The sequence below is a fragment of the Ascaphus truei genome, chromosome 4 (genome assembly GCF_040206685.1).
Source record: "Ascaphus truei isolate aAscTru1 chromosome 4, aAscTru1.hap1, whole genome shotgun sequence".
NCBI lineage: Eukaryota > Metazoa > Chordata > Amphibia > Anura > Ascaphidae > Ascaphus > Ascaphus truei.
Window position 1 is genome coordinate 340,556,709 of NC_134486.1, and position 15,283 is coordinate 340,571,991.

The window sequence follows — 15,283 nt, forward strand, 5'->3', positions numbered from 1 at the left end:
TTATTTTGCAACATTTCGTTCTGGAAACAAATTATTTCTCGTCCTAGTAAGTGTATTTTGACTGTAATTGTGGAACATTGTGTGTATGTCTTTTCGTGAAATAAATTACAATGTATTTTACCTCCTTGCTTTGCTCAATCATGATCCCGGTATAAATGTGTTAAGAGACCTGGTCTCCTGTGACAGCATCATTTTACATCAAGGAGGTTAGCCGGGGAAACCCTACAAGGACTGACATGGAAACACAGTTTGGACATGAGCTTCCTTAGACGGATTCTCATAGCATTTCATTTATACAGGCTACCTATGTCTGTATGGTGTATAGGCCATAGTTCATGCATGTTAGTGGTCCTTGTGGTGTCTGAGTAATTTTGCCCTAAATGTAAGGGAGTGAGTGCCTGATTTGTTCTTCTAATGAGCTTCTCTAACATTATAATGACCAGTTCCACTGTCCAAAAATCATAAGCCATGTAACAATTGAATGTATTTTCATTTATTATCTCATGCAGAGCTAACCACATTTACAATTAATTGTCTGTCAGCATTAACTTACCTTGTACTACTTTTGATTGGCCAGGTGCCTCATCGGAAGCTTCACGGCATGAGTGCTTTTTATCAGCCTCATCAGACATGTCCCCAATGCTCGACTGGGGGTCGGAAATTATGGAGAAAAATGAGAAGGCTCCTCAGGTGGATGAACACCCAATTGTGGAAGCAACACAGCCAGCCTGTATCCCTGGACCACCCATTCAAGTGGTAAGTGATTTGACAGATAAGGCAATGGAACATTTTTTTTGAACAGCAAATGGTGTGTCACCGGGAACACATGGAATTTAAAAAAAGGTATGGCATAGGGTGTAAATAGGGTGTAAAGGACACCAAGAAACAACTGGGAGACAACAATACTGGAATACCAGGTGAGTCAATAAACGGCAGCAGAGAGCATTGCTTCCAGTTTATTAAAATGTGCGGCATTTTGGAGCAGGTCCAAGCAGGGAAGCGACAAATAGCGGTGAATCCATGATATTAACTGTACCTGTCAAAAACAGGCCAAGTATTTTTTACTGAGTCCCGCAGACACCCACTGCTGTCCCACTAACGCCTGTTGTCTAACCGATTCTTGTGGCCTCGCCGATGCCTGTGGTCCAACCAATCCCTGTGTGCCACCGATGGCAGCAGCGCCACCAACGACTATGGTCCCTGCTCCAGCTGTAGCAGCAAAACCAACTGGCCCAACCACAAGATCTAGAAGAGGTTGTCAAAATTAGCTCGTTATTTTTAGTCAAAAATAATACACAATAAATGTTTGATACTAAATGTTGTGTTTGTATAATTTTTACCTCATAGTTTCTTATTAGGTTTAGAACATAAATAGATAAATAATTACAATTAAGGCTGCAGAACAAATCAATCACAAAATGAATCCAAAAATATATGGGTAATATGTATATGACAAACATCACCATAAAAAGTTTCAAGTGTATTTGTTTACCCATTATTGTGTACATTATCCCAAATGTGTAGCATTACAAAGAAGTTACACATTTCACATAAAAGTATTTTAAAGTTGGCTATGAAGATGTTTTTCCCTTACGTATAAGCAGAACTTGCACCATTTGTATTGTGTTGAATGATGTCGTGGTGTGAAAAATCTTCAAACATAATATGCAACCTGTAGTATAGCAAATGTCAACATACATGTATGCTCCGATTATTACCAATAAGCTACAGTATTTCTACTTTGGTTGGGGTTTAAATTACATATGCCAGTTGTACTATTAAATAAATGTTTTTGATTGGCAATTATGAACATTTGTGTTCCATGTTGGCACATAATGCAGGGTTTAGTTTATGAAGTGAGATGGGTGGAGTGTCAATAGGTACCTAATAAGGATATGTGACTTTTAATAAGTCCACTGCTTCATATTCCCGTGTGTGATCTCCTCTAGACCTCGGTTAAATCACCTTATCTAACACCCCCCTCCCCTAAAACATTACATCCTCTGTGGTGCAGGGATTTGTGTCTACTAAGATTATACTGTATGTACAGCATTGCATAAACTGTCTATAGAAGGTAAATATTTTAATTAATAATATTTGCTGTTATTATTGTTAATAATGATAGTATTAATTGCCATTATTATTACTATTAATGTTTTAAAATACTATGAATATTATTAATAATGACGATATTAACTACTGGTAATATAATTAATGATGTTAATTACTGTTATTATTAATATTAGTGGGGATAATATTTTCTATGTACTGTTTTTATGGTGTACTGATAATAGTGGACCCAATTATTTGGACATAAGTTCAACTTTAATGTAAAATGGCTAACATTAATATAGTATATTTAATATCACATATATAGCAAGTAAGTTCATGTTCTGAAGACCAGAAATTGCTTTTGGCTTGTAAGGATGAAAAACGGCATCTATTGATGCTATCTCACCATCTTGAGGTGACTTGAACAAAACTGCGAGTTTTTAGAAGCGCTTTTGATAACAGAGCTACAAGAATTAAAGTTGTCATCAAAAAATGCGAGTTGGAGGCTTTTTAGACAAACCGATCAGATTGGAAGAACCGTAATAAAGCCGTGTCTAAAAAAAGTATTTAAACACAGATCAGACATACGAGAACAGCTGAGAGAATAGCAAAGCATTTCAATCCGATCGGAAATGTCTCTTAACACGGATTCCCAAAAATCGGAGTAACTAGAAAAGGCCCCATGGAGCCTACAGTTCTCCGTTGTAGTTACTGAGGATTAGTAAAAAAAACCACATTAATACTTAAGATTGCATAATAGCTGAAAAATGTATCAAAAAGGTATATGTAACACTCCCCCTCCCAGCCCCCCCTCAATCGCAGATAGAGTGCATATGAGGGGAATCTATATGTATTACCAGATGTGGTGCGTTACTTGTCAGGTTCACAGGAGGCCTGAACCTCCGCCGGTGAGAGCCTGGGTGTATCCTCTGGAACGATACTCACAATGTATAGCGCCTCAACCTGTGTAGGATTCTAAAGGTATAATGACCCCTAACACAGGACCCACATACAATAACCAATACACCGGAGTATATATAAAACAGTTTACTGTATATGCAGAACAACAGAACAATTACATCAGCAATGATATCACTCTATAACACTAATTGCACAACTACCCGGTCACCTCGCAGGGCCTTATAAACCCAACCCCTAATTCCCACCCAACACCGTGTACCACGAGTCCCAAGAGTTCAACAAAAGACCCACAACCCCACCCTTAGGCTTGATCAGTGCCGTAATAGATAAGGTATACTGGTTGGTGCACGTGTTGAGATGATGATACCTGCCGGGTATGTCCACACCCGGGTGCGCAGATACTTGCTTGGAATCCCTTGCTCAAAATAAGAATGAATCCATCAACCCCATCAACATTCTTTAGTTAATTATTATAGATTATAAATCATACTAATGATAAAATATATTTCCACATACTATAGTGTTGGTTAATCAATATGACACTAGATATATGTTCATTATTTTATTATGGATTAAATCAATTCAAAATGGTTATTTTCAATGTATACTAGATTATTATTGTTCTATTTAATGTTGATTATAAGTTTTATGTTAAGGGTGAACTTAATTAGGATTCTCTTCTTTGGTGTATCTGTTTTTTCTTTAAATTACCTCCGTCCATGCTCAGTCCACATAATTGCTATCATATAGCTTATTTGTATAGCACACAGATGTGTGCAATGTTTTAAACAGAGAGGAGGGATTTAAATACTGCTTTCCCCCCTCTCTTGTCATCTCCTTGAGAAAGTGCCACTAACGGCGTGAAACGCGTGGGAGGAGGAGCTAGGCTCTCCATGTGGATGTTCACATTTTTTATGTAGTCTAAATAAAGTTTTTTATTTAATTTTTGGCTGTTGAGTTCCATCGTTAGTCTGGTCTGGTCTGGACGTCATACCGATCCTCCTTCACCCACTTGCTTGGAATCCCTTGCTCCAGGAGATGATCCAAGACGCCTCTGCCTCAACGGTGGGTGGCTCCCGCATGGAGTGATCCACCTTTTGACACTCTCTGCCTCTACTAGTGCAGTGGATAATTCACAAAGCCAGGATATCCACGCCTCCTGGCTGGACCCTCACTTGTCTAGGTTCTACAGGACCCTATAACTATACTATGGGGAATCCCTGCAGCAACCACAAGCTGAGGTGAGTTGAGGCCTAGCTGGGGCTTAAGGGGGATGTCTGGCCTAGTGCAGGAGCCACTTGCTCCCAGCACATACCCAACCTCCCCTGTCTGTGTCCCAGCTCCAACTAACTTCCTTTCTCTGAGCGTGCCAAACATATCCTTTCCTCTCAGGGAATCCTGCTCTTCCATTGGCTCCCTGGCATCAGGTGGTATCTCTGCCTTTAAGCATCCTGGTACTTGTAGTCCCTTGCAGACCTCTTTTGCATTGGGGCAGCGTGAGCGATCGGCACTGCTCATGCGCGAGTCTCCCTGTACCTTCACATCCATTTAATGGACGCTGCATCGCCCTAACTGCGCATGCGCAAACTGATGCTGGCCCTGAGCTATGGAGTGCCTCTGCTGCCACCTCCCACACAGTAATGGCCGCTGCATCGCTTCTGCGCATGTGCGTGCACCACCAAGATGGCGGCGCCCACCCGAGAGACCAACCTGGAGCCCCCCGTGACGCACTCGCCCCTGCAGCAGCCCCCACCCTGGCGGAGGTAAGGGAGAGGGAGACTATGAGCCAGGGAGCCAGAGGGGACCTGGCTATATTCTCTCTCTGGTGGAAATACCAACGTCCCCGCTTGGAAGACAGCGTCACATTGCATATGTTTATACAATAAAATGCAGGGCATAATATGTACAACTTAACATATTTACTTTGACACAATTGGTACTGTACATAACTCAACAACCACATTGATACCCGAGGCCAGCTGAGTGTTAGCTGTTTGCTGAGACCCATAGTGGGGTGCCCCTAACTGATAATGTGATGGTAACTCCCTTTGACTTTTGTGAGCCTCTGCCTGGGTAGTCTCTTGGAGATCTTGACCGGGTGCAACAGTCACTGGTTCCATACCACTTCTTCCCCCTGGTGGAAGGAACAGCATGGTGTCTCTGTGCCAGACCCTTACCCGGCCATTCGCAGCATGGATGCGATAGGCCAGGAGGTCTTGACCTTATCCTCGGTCCACCACATGGTGAATTGAGCACCCCATGTTGCGCATGAAGGAGGCAATGATTACCCGAGCTGTCACAGCACAGTCCTGGTTTGCTCCATCAGTCACTTCTGCAATGACGTCTCCTGGGGACATTACGAGATCAACATACAGGTCAATATATTGAGACGGCAGTGCTTGGGGATTATTCGCAATTAAGTAACCGCTGAACAGGGCCTCTTTACTGGACACCTCATGGCAGCCTGCAGGGAGTTGTGTGTTGGTGCCTCACTGCTCCGCTGGCTTCTGACTCTTCCCTCCACTTGGCAGGCAGGCTGTAGGGGTTGATACACAGTTACATCTGGTAGAGATCTTTAAGGGGGACATTTCCGCCAGTACGTGATGCCGGGGCGAGCCAATCACCCTTGTAACCATGCTTAAGGAGCTACCGTGCGCCACGGTCACCTGGAAGCTCACACCCGACACCCCTGGGGCAGTCAACTCACCCTTTTGGTCCTTAGGTACTGGTCCCAAGCCTAGGACTGATGGTACCATCGTAGTAGGCCGGATTGGCCATTGTAGAGTACATGGGCCCACAGTAGGGTCTGCAGCAGATGGGATAGATGTCTCTTTATCTTCAACTTCACTTGAGTGGTCCGCCGGTTGGCGCATCACCACGGGTCATTGACTACTGTCATCAGTAGAAGAGGATGGGGGTAGGGACACATCTGCAGGGGAACAGCGTCTGGGCACCTCACGTTTACCGATGGTAATCGGCAGTGAGCGGTCCTGCTCCTGCGCCACCAATGGTAGCGATCCCCATTCTTCCTTACCCTTCGTTGGATCCGTCATCTGTGGTTCCATCATCTGTGGTTCCGGCTTTGAAACCGGATCTGGAACCGGCTCGGGCCTTGTCTCGGTCGTCGGGCTTTGGTACTCCTCAATCGTAAGCAGTAGAGGGCTAGACACAAGTTAATTTCCTCCATTCACAAAGAAAATATCCCCCAAACAAGTTCTTCTCCCAGGAATACACAATCAGGGCTCAAGTACTTTAAGCTAGTGATCCCGTCAGTGGATACTTCCAGGACACCTTTAGGCAATGAGTAATGGGCAAAGTCCATATCATCTGACCTTACTTCATGTAGACACGAGAACAAAATAAATGGGTAACTTACTCCTCTTGCTTGCCATGCCCCTGGTAACTGAGGGTGGGGTTTGCTGCATCCTGTACCTTTCGTATGGGGAACAGAAGTTGCTGATGGCAGTTCACTGTGCTCACTCCCCCTGGTGAAATTTAGAGGAGGGACAGCACACTCTATCAAGGAGTGTTTCTGGTTCTGCACTGAGCCACTCACATCGCTGGGGTGGGGCTCTGTCTTTCGCGTCAAACCCGGACAGATTTCTGCAACACATTTCTGTGCAGGCTGGCAGTCAGCAGCACGTGCGCTCTCGTGACCTATCGGGAGACCCCATTTTATGTGTGACACTGTTGGCATTCCCTGATGAGGAAGCCTACATTTTGTGCCCAGTTCCATTAACTACGCTATGGCTTTCTGCGTAGATAAGGTGGTAAAACAGGTGAAAAAAGGCAGTGCACTGCCTGTAATGAATGGAGGAGGCTAATGGTAGCAAAAACAACCTTTTAATTAATAAAAGGATCAAACATCACCCCTGGGTCATCCAGAAAACGCACACCTATGTGTTTCGGGCCTTGCGCCCTTTATCAAGGTGTGACACCTTGATAAAGGGCGCACGGCCCAAAACGCATAGGTGTGCATTTTCTGAATGACCCAAGGGTGATGTTTGATCCTTTTATTCATTAAAAGGTTGTTTTTGCTACCATTAGCCTCCTCCATTCATTACAGGCAGTGCACTGCCTTTTTTCACCTGTTCTACTTTCCCTGCTTGGTGGATTGCACGCTGCTCAGGATACCTGATGGGACTGCTCCTCTGGAACTAAAAGTGATTTTTTTCTTATACTATGCCTAGTTATTATAGTTGGGACAATCTCTATACTGTTCATTGTGCTGGTTAGCACTAGGTACTAGTCCCTTACCCTATTAGGGTATGTTATTATTGCTCACCATCATTTTGGATTGTTCCTTACGGAAGAATTATTACAATATTATTGGGACTCTTATGCATTGATGCACCGGTTACCCACTTTCTAGATAAGGGGGTAGCCTTCCAGTGGGACACCTGGGGCTGATAAAGTCCAAGGGGCATTTTCCCGACATAGTTCCTGACCCGCCACTATCCATAGGCTACTCCACTGTGCAGTTGTGTCAAACCTTTGTTTTATCTGCTTCCACCCTTGGTCTAGGCCCAGGAGTTCCTATAGGGCCTCCCAAATTTCAATCACGTCCACATGAGTTGGAACTTTCCCTACTGCTACCACGTGACTAGGCATTACCTTATCTTGGCAGGCCCAAGTATAGACCTCATGGACTGAGTTGTCCCACTGATATAGTGTATTGTGGTAGTCAGTTACAGAGCGCTCATGTTACCAGACTCATAGCTGCTATTTTGCTTAGAAGTTTATATGCCTTCAAGCTGAACATAGGAGTTTGAGTATCTTTGGTAATGTGATCATATAAAGATGAGACATTAGAAATGCAAAGTCTCACAAGTGGGGGGAATAAACCATTCGTTTTAGTGTTTTGTGATAATTAGTCACTATGATGAAAATGAGATTGAGAGAGTGTTGATACTCACTCTTCCCCTTATTGTTGATTGTTATCATCAAACTTAATGTGTAATAAACATGATGTCATTTCCAACAGTATATATCCAATAGCTTGTAACTTCAGGAAGGCTCCTGATCCGAACTGGATACTGTAGTGAATACAAGACTGTTGTATTGGACATGAGAACAGGTCACGGTGATAGTAATGATACCTATAGCTGAGACTAAGTTCATAAATAAAATAAAAGTACTGAAGACGAACACTTCATTGAGTCCTGCTCAAGTGATTGAGTGCTCCTTTACTAGGTTATCTGTTCCTTTCTGTGTATACCTGCTGTATCCTACCTAGTAAGCACCTCACTTACATACATCCAAGCAGTAGCGGGGGCCCTCTGTTTTGTGTAACCAATCATATAAATAACAAATAACTACAAATAACACATCATGGGAATAAGTGCATCAGAAATAAAAGTAACATTGTGGAAGAGGAGTCCCTGCTCCGAAGAGCTTACAATTTAATTGGTAGGGAGAACGTACAGAGACAGTATGAGGCCATTCTGGTAAGTGCGTCTGCAATTGATGTCAATTTATTTTTAAAATCCTCAATCTGATGCCCTGTTCTGTTGCAGTATGTTGTATGCTTTGGAGGCTATGAATTGAGTTTGTTTTCACTGATATTATCTGTTATTAGTCTGATTCCAATTAGGGACCCTTTGGGGACTAAAACACTGATGTGTATGGTGATAGTGAAAACATATAGCCATCTTTTACTTTTCTGCTCTTACTCAGGGCCATTAACAAATGTTATTGTGCCCAGGACAATTCCAAGGCTTGGTGTATGACTCATTGAGTGTTGGATTATAAGGAGAAGTTTGGTGTGGTCCAGGATCCTTCACTCACCAAGTTTAGGACAACAGGTCTGACTGTTCTTCCCTGTCTGTGGTTGAGCATGTATTGGAATACTTGTACGGGGTTTGTCCTTGTGTACAATAGCATTTTATGCATAGCGTTAAGTACAGTACAGTATGTTAAGATTTCAATGAATATTCAGATTTTTGAGGGCAAGCATTCATATAGGTTCTATACAGTCTGCTGAAGTGTAAAATAATTTATTGAGAACAACTTTTTTCTCACTTTTGAATATTTGCAATTCCCCCCACATACACCCATATTTAAAAAAAATATGTTTGCATTGTCCATCTATTTCCTTTGATCTCTCTTCCAGGTACTCAAAGTACAGTACTTATGATTGTACAGACACGTTTTGTATACTACAATGTATTTTTTTCCTTTCAGGTTTCCTTTCTATTATGTGTAACCCCTCTTTATTTCTGTTCCTCAGAATATGCACCTGGTGCTGTGGTGGGGGCCTGAGTTCTTATGCCTGTAATAAGTACCACGTGTGTGTGAAGTCAGCAACGGGCCACAACTGCAACAACACTTTGTTATATAACTCATTTTATATATACTAAACAGGTAGCAGGAACCTCATGATTCTTAGAGACAGGATCACCACATATAACACAATACATTCTCATTACAATTCACTTCAGTGCTGCGTGGGTCTGTGTGTTAGTGTCAACCTAAGGGGCCTTCCAATCCTGGGTATTCAGGCCTATATTTGAGGTACTGACACACCATTGGAGCTTGTGTTTGACACTGGGTGGAGCAGGCCTGTACTTCACAAAGGTTTACTTTGGTACCCCTTTTTCTATGATAATCAGGGAATCCTCTCCATCAGCTGCCTCTCCTCTGGATGGCTCCTGTTCTCAGCTGCTGGGCTATCTGATCTTTAAGCTGCTCTCTCTCCTCTTATCAACTGCGATCACACTCAAGCAGGACGGGTACAGGTTCGGTGTCACAGGTCGTTTTCCTGCGAGCATGAATCCTTCAGGCAGGCTGGAGCAGATCTGCCTTCAACTGTCAAGGCTGCCCTCTTTTAAAAACACCTCTCCCTCTTAGTCCCTCATTCTTCACTAGCCTCTCTACTGGTTCATCATAGTCACATGTCCATTGGAGAGGAACTTGCTAGGGGGCAGTGTGCATGTGTTACTTGCAATACACAGGGGGTTATATATGTAAGAATTATGTATGTACCATATTTATTTTGTTTGTTTAACTCCTGTTTAATCCTTCTAGATGGGAGTTAGTGTTGTGGACTCTGCTGTTGCTGGCTTGGGTGGATGCCCTTATGCAAATGGTGCCACAGGGAATGTTTCCACTGAAGATGTGATTTACATGCTGAATGGACTTGGTATTGAAACTGTAAGTCTTGAATGTTTTGATAAAGGTGATACAGTATACATACAATACTTGATATTATTCTGTGTAACATTTTACATTAGTGTTGCTAATTACTAAGGTAGTGCAGGTTCGTGGACACAAAATCTGAGCACTCCCAAACCCCACAGGTCTATGTCGAACCAAATGTTGCTTAGATATATGAAAAAATCAAAGGCAGAAACTAACAAAAACCTTGATCCTGCCTCTGATTTGAATTTTGGGTCCATTCCTCCCACCCTTTATAAATTACACCCATACTTCTCCCCTGTGGGCACATACCTCCTCTGATTCAGCTGTAATGTCCCCAGAGGTTAATTGCAGACCAGAGTTTCTGTCTCCTGCTGCCCATGCCTCCTATGTCACCGGGGGAAGAATTGTATCATCAGAGAAGGTATGCCAACCTGATATTTACAATCTCTCAGGAATCTACAGCTGCGCTAGAAAACATAGGGATACTCTACCTACATGTCACTCACCCCCTCCTCCATTTGTCTCTCTGTCCTCTCACTATGTCACTCACTCCCCCACTAACTGAGTTCTATCACAACCAAAATCTTTAATTCTTTTAAAACCAAAACACCAGTGAAACTGTCCATGACGACTAATTACTTATTGTTATTATTATTGCAAAGAAACATATTACATCTCAAACAATTGAAACATAATTAGTTAAATTAATGGGGTGTACATTCACTAGTGTTTTGCTTCTAAACAATTATTAATTTTTGTTTTGGTTGTGGTTTTGATTCTAAAATTTGTATTTAATGCTCGTCAGACTATAACTAAGGCTCCTGTGCTCAAGGAAGGAGCTCAGGGTGAAAGATGGTGTGCACACAGTGCAAATGGTGATCTGTCCTGAATGATCAATCACACTCAATGAATTGTAATAATATATTTATATGTCTAGCATTGGAAAAAGAGGGCACGGGCATGGCTGTGGAGGCCATAGTAATGGTGTGGATAAGACTAATGAGTGGATCTCTACTCCCTGCTCCCTACAGAAAAAAAAGCTTTACTTAACCCCCAGCAGCTGCAACAGCAGCCTCCTAATATGAAAAGAAACAAACAGAAAGGCAAATTTTGTCAATGCCATCTTCCGCATCACTAGGGGCCTCATGCAGTAAAGTCCGATAGAAAAAATCGCCCCGGATTTTTAAATTGTTATTTTTGGCAGTGTTGCTATCACGGTATACAGAAAGGCCCAAATACCTGTGATAACAACATTTGCAGAAATGGCGAGTAACCTCCGGCGATAGGATCTGCCCTCTGAAAAGGCCTTACCTTTACCCATATTTTTTATTTTTTCATTTCTATTTTAATAATAGTGTAGATGAGCAGGGGATCTCAAGAGCAGAACCGAGTTGGTTTTAGGTCCAGGGACCCCCCTGCTTCCCAAGATAAAAGCCCCGTTATGGGGTGCCAGTATCTCCTATGCTTTGGAATCCCACGGTCACGTGACGTGGGACATTTAAATGCATAAAAGATACCAACACCCCATAACGGGGTCTGTATCTCTGGAAGCAGGGGGACCCCGGACCTCAAATCAATGTGGTTCTGCTCTGGAGACCCCCTGTTCATCTATACCAGTATTAAAACACAAATGTAAACAATTGAAAAATTTGTTACAATAGCGGCTATCTGCTATTGTAAAGAAGCTGCTTTAATTTAATTTTTATTAATAGTGTGTGGGAGCAGGGGGTCTCCTGAGCTGAACCGCTTTGATTTCAGTCTCGGGACCCCCTGCTTCCCGAGTTACAGTCCCTGGTATTTAAATCCCCTTTTTATTTCACGCGGACGCTTTAAAAATGGCGGCGGTACCGGCACCCGATGCCCCATACCAGGGCCTCTAACTCGGGAATCAGGGGCCCTGATGCGGAAACAAAAGCGGTTCAGTTCAGGGACCCCCTGCTTCCTGAGTTACAGGCCCTGGTATGGGGCATCGAGTGCCGGAACCGCCACCATTTTTAAAGGGCCGCGTGATGTAAGCGGATGTTTCTCCCTTTCATTAATGCCAAGTTGATACCATTTAATAATGTTCCCTGTAGGTTCATTCTAAATATTTAGTTTTGGATCATTATCCTAAGATTACTAGCCAATTTTCCTTAAAAAGGTGAGTTTTCAGAGGGTTTTTGAATGTCTGAAATTTGGGGGGAGATTCTGATGGTGCATGGTAGGGAATTCATAAGAGAGTGTGCAGCATGGGAGAATTCTTGTAGGTGGAGTGATTGGAGGTATTAAGGTAAAAGGAGGGGGTGAATATTGTGGGCAGAATGGAGGGGGCTTTTAGGGATATATTTGGGGATGAGGGCTGAAATGTAAAGGGGGCAGCATCGTTGAGAACTTTGTAATTCAGAACTTGAGTTTTAAATGTAATCTGGAAGCTATGGGAAGCCTATGGGATTTTCATAGTGTAGCAGCAGAATTGGAGCGGTGTGAGTTAGATTTTGCTGTGAATAGAAAAAGGGCTGCAGCCAGAGGAATATTCTTTTCAACGTTCCAAGGAACTGCAGCAGCAAGCAATGCGCTGTGCTCACAAGGAAGAAACAGAAGTTTTACTTGGCAAGGGCACATCCAGTATCACTGATAAGACAGCATGTGTGCACAGTACTGCTGATGTTTCAGAACCTACCAAAGTAAAGAAGAAAAAGAAAAAGTTTACAGATGCCTGTGAGAGCAAAAACTCTGCAAGCAAAGTCTGCCCACCTGTAGGACTTCCAGCTGAGGTTATAGCGAATACAGTGAAAATAGCTGCAATAGCGTCTCCCGAGGTCAGGAAGAAAAGTACACCTGATAGCTCCACAATAGAATACAAGATGTGGCGTTCCTGTAATGAACCCTACCCCACGGAAGAGTGGCCCTTCCGGTCATATGAGGATACACATAAGGATGAAGATATCTCCTATGGGGAACCCGAACCGATTCACACTCATGAAACACTCCAAAGGTGGAGGTGCCTAAACTCGGTACACACCGAACAAACAGGTCTCTATAACCCCAAATATTCCTTCCAGCTAACGCAACCTCAAGAAAAGCCTGGTGGATACAGTGAAGCTGCTGAAGTTTCAAATCAAGACGGAGACCCCAGTATCCCTGATGGGATGGAGTCGTCAAAAACAAAAAAGCGGTAAAAGAAAAGCATTGCTTCACTTACCATGGAAAGAACAGACACGTTCGCAGATCTCACAGAGAAAAATGCCTGCAGCCTAGAGAAAATGGAGGATTCGTCACGCCCAAGTCAGAAGTTGTGTAACCCAAAGAAGTGTCTGTCAGGTGCTAACAGTGAGGAACCCTCAACCAACCATACCAGGGAAGCGGAGCCGTAACCAGTGAGTGACTATCCCTTGACTAGCCCTGAAGATGCATTGCAAGCTGCCAGGCATAACTGTGATCTGATACATGAAGAAGTGAAACAGGAGACAGAAAATAATGCTGAGCTACAGAAGACTGTGCTTTCAATTTACTCTGTGGCCAAGACCGAATTGGAGGATCTAAGGATGGATCTAGATACTGCGAACTATACTATTACCGCCATGGTTGAAAAGCAGAGCAAGTCTGACCGAATGATTGCTAATCTGAAAAAGAAGTATGAGGAGGCACTGAAAGAGATTGCAGACTCTCAGCAAGAGGTTCGCAATTGCCATAGAGAGTTGGAAGTCTTTCAGAATGAGGTTCATACTCTCCGCATAGAACTGTATGTCTCACACCAGGAGGTCAACAGTATCCGGACAGATGTGGACATATCTCAGAATGAGGTGCATACTTTCTGCATAGAGCTGGATGCCTCATAGCAAAAGATCAGCAGTTGCCGCACAGAACTGGAAGTCTCTAAAAAGGAACTCTGAAAAAGCTGTCTACATTCTAAGTATGGATCTTAAAGTCTCTATGAAGGAGCTTCACACCCTCAACCTAGAGATAAAAGTCTCATGCCAGGAGACCGGGAGTCTCAACTCAGAAGTACGTAAATGGAGGGAGGACTACAAGGATGCCCTGAATATTATAGAGACTGTAAGAAGAGAAAATACAAGACTGAAAGATGAAAAGTTAGACGCATTGGAGCAGCGCACACAAGCATAGCACCTACTGCAGAACCAACTGCAAGGTCTGCGTACGCACCTACAGATTGTCAAAGAGAAGCAGCAATCTCTTCAGGAAGAAAATCTGAAAGCTGCTAAAGAAGTACAAGTTCTGCCGGAATGTCTGATTACCCAGTGTGTCCCTGCAATGCAGCATGAGAAACTGAAGGCTGCCCTGAGCCTCACCAGAGCATCGCTAGAGGCCAAGTTTAGAGGCCAGGTGCCTCGATAAAAGAGGGAGCACAAGAAGGTCCAGAAACTGAGACAAGCAGCTTCGGCCCGAGCGAAGAATTCCTCGGAGCTCCAAAATATAATGAAGAATGCTTTCATTCAGAGCATGCTCCAGAAACAGGATTATCTCGCTGATGAGCTAAACTTATTAAAAGGGAGACAGAGAAAAGCAGCACCATAATTCAGAGGCACTACAAAGCTCTTGTCCAAGTAAAGTTGGAAAGAGAAATGTATCTGCGCAAATGCTCTGCAGCACTCGCCATACAGGTTGCCTACAGAGGAATGAAAACTCGTCGGCTAGATAGCCAGAATAAAGCAGCCTGCCTTCTTCAATCCATATGGAGAATGCAACATCAAATAAAGAATTATGAACATTTGAAGCAGTGTGTAATCTTACTCCTGTCAAATGTTAGGAAGTGTCTGCAGCAAAAATACTTCAAAAAAAGAAGGAAGCTGCTGGTGTGATTCAATCCAGATATTGGTTTTACATCACAAGCAAGCAAGCTGTGCATTGCTATAAGCGCACCCGCAATGCCATCTCAGTACTACGATCGGCTTTCCACACAAGTCAGGAAAGAAGAACGAATTACGACTGAGGAGCGCAATACCAATACAGTCATGCTACTGTGGCCCCATGGCCAAAGCCATATTCCCCATAGTTGCTAGAAAGATACAGTCTTTGGCTAGATTGAGGCAGAACGGTTTCGGTGTTCACACCTCTACAGGTACAACACTAGGTAACTACCAAACTAAGATGCCACAGGAGTCAATCGGTATGGATAAAAACTCCGTCCAGCTTGGACTACCTGTGAATATGGCTGCAGAACCCAATGCAG

At 43.3% G+C, this 15,283-nt stretch overlaps 1 protein-coding gene across 1 annotated transcript in view; it reads left to right on the forward strand.

The window, feature by feature from the left end:
- HMGCLL1 (3-hydroxy-3-methylglutaryl-CoA lyase like 1) overlaps positions 1-15,283 on the forward strand; it is a 214,200-nt gene that overhangs the window by 184,064 nt on the left and 14,853 nt on the right. The window contains exon 9 of the mRNA XM_075594829.1: positions 10,000-10,125. Within this exon, the coding sequence (XP_075450944.1) occupies positions 10,000-10,125 (126 nt within the window). The remainder of the gene's footprint in view (positions 1-9,999; positions 10,126-15,283) is intronic.